The sequence below is a fragment of the Propithecus coquereli genome, unplaced genomic scaffold (assembly GCF_000956105.1).
Source record: "Propithecus coquereli isolate 6110/MARCELLA unplaced genomic scaffold, Pcoq_1.0 Scaffold350, whole genome shotgun sequence".
Taxonomy (NCBI): domain Eukaryota; kingdom Metazoa; phylum Chordata; class Mammalia; order Primates; family Indriidae; genus Propithecus; species Propithecus coquereli.
In genome coordinates, this window is record NW_012149175.1 from 306533 (window position 1) to 307802 (window position 1270).

General features: G+C 31.1%; 1 protein-coding gene across 1 annotated transcript in view; it reads right to left on the bottom strand.

Annotated features, from left to right (window-relative positions):
* The window catches only part of CEP290 (centrosomal protein 290kDa), a 144479-nt gene that overhangs the window by 38470 nt on the left and 104739 nt on the right, over nucleotides 1–1270 (bottom strand). Inside the window, exons 34-35 of the mRNA XM_012651240.1 lie at nucleotides 694–839; nucleotides 217–372 (exon numbers count right to left, since the gene is read on the bottom strand). Of these exons, the coding sequence (XP_012506694.1) occupies nucleotides 217–372; nucleotides 694–839 (302 nt within the window). The remainder of the gene's footprint in view (nucleotides 1–216; nucleotides 373–693; nucleotides 840–1270) is intronic.

Genomic DNA, 1270 nt, shown 5'->3' on the forward strand with positions numbered 1-1270 from the left:
TTAAACAAGACCCAGAGTCTCACAACATCTTACTTAAGAGCTCAGGAATATAATCCAAATTTAGGTGGCATACAAAGAATTAGGACTATTTCAACTCACATGGGAAAAGAGAAACAACCCAAGCTTAAAACAACACGCATTTATTACTTACATTTCTATGGGTCAACCAGTTTTTCTTTACTATAACAAGTAGCACATTTCCATGTAATAGCTTACCTCATATACAGTATGTCATTTTCTAAGTCAAGATTTCTCTTCTTTAATTCTTCCAACTCTTTTTCTGACTCCAAAGCTCGTACTCCCATAACTTGATCAACAGTCATGCCAGTTGTTTTCAGTTTCCTCTGCAAAGTAAGTTTCTCTTTATCAGCTCTGTGGAATTTAATACAGAATCATGAACATATATCAGTCATTGTTTAGCTTGTTCAACTGCTTACTCATTACTAAACCAATATATGATAATTACATCATTCTGTATTTGTTATGAACTAACTTGCATCAAAATCACAGGAAACCCCATTTATAATTGTTAAAATATATTTAAAGCACATTTTAAAGAAAATAAAAAGTAGGTATAAATGATTATTTAAACTAGAAAATTTCTCAAATTATTAACTATGATAAAATTACATAACTTCCAGGTCACTAAAGGATTTTACACATAATTCATTCTACATTGAAATTTAAACTCACTTTGCAAAAAGGTCCTTCAAAGTATTCAACTGCTTAGTTAGAGTGCAGACTTCCCCCTCTTTCTCTTTTAACTTGCTTCGAATTCCCTCCATTTTGGTTTGCCATTTTTTGCCTTCTTCCCACCTAATTAATTCTTCTCTAGCACTCTGTACACAATAACAAAGCAGATATAAAATTACCAATATTATTTTTAGTTTCCTTTTAAAACTTATCGATTACAATGTACCCAGAGAAATGGTAAACCAATACTTCCTAGAGGATACAAGGGCTGTCTGGAAAGTATCCAGCCATGTAACCATTCTCTCATTATATTAACAAAGGCTGTATAGTTTCCAGACAGTCCTTGTATATAAATAGGTTCATTTAGCTATACAGGTTGAATATGCCTTATCTGAAATGTTTGGGACCAGAAGTATTTCAAATTTCAGATTTTTTTTTGGATTTTGGAATATTTACATATACATAATGAGTTATCTTGGGGATAGGACCCAAGTCTAAACACAAAATTCATTTATGTTTCATATACACCTATACACATAAACAAAGATAATTTTATACAAATTTTTAGTAATTCTGT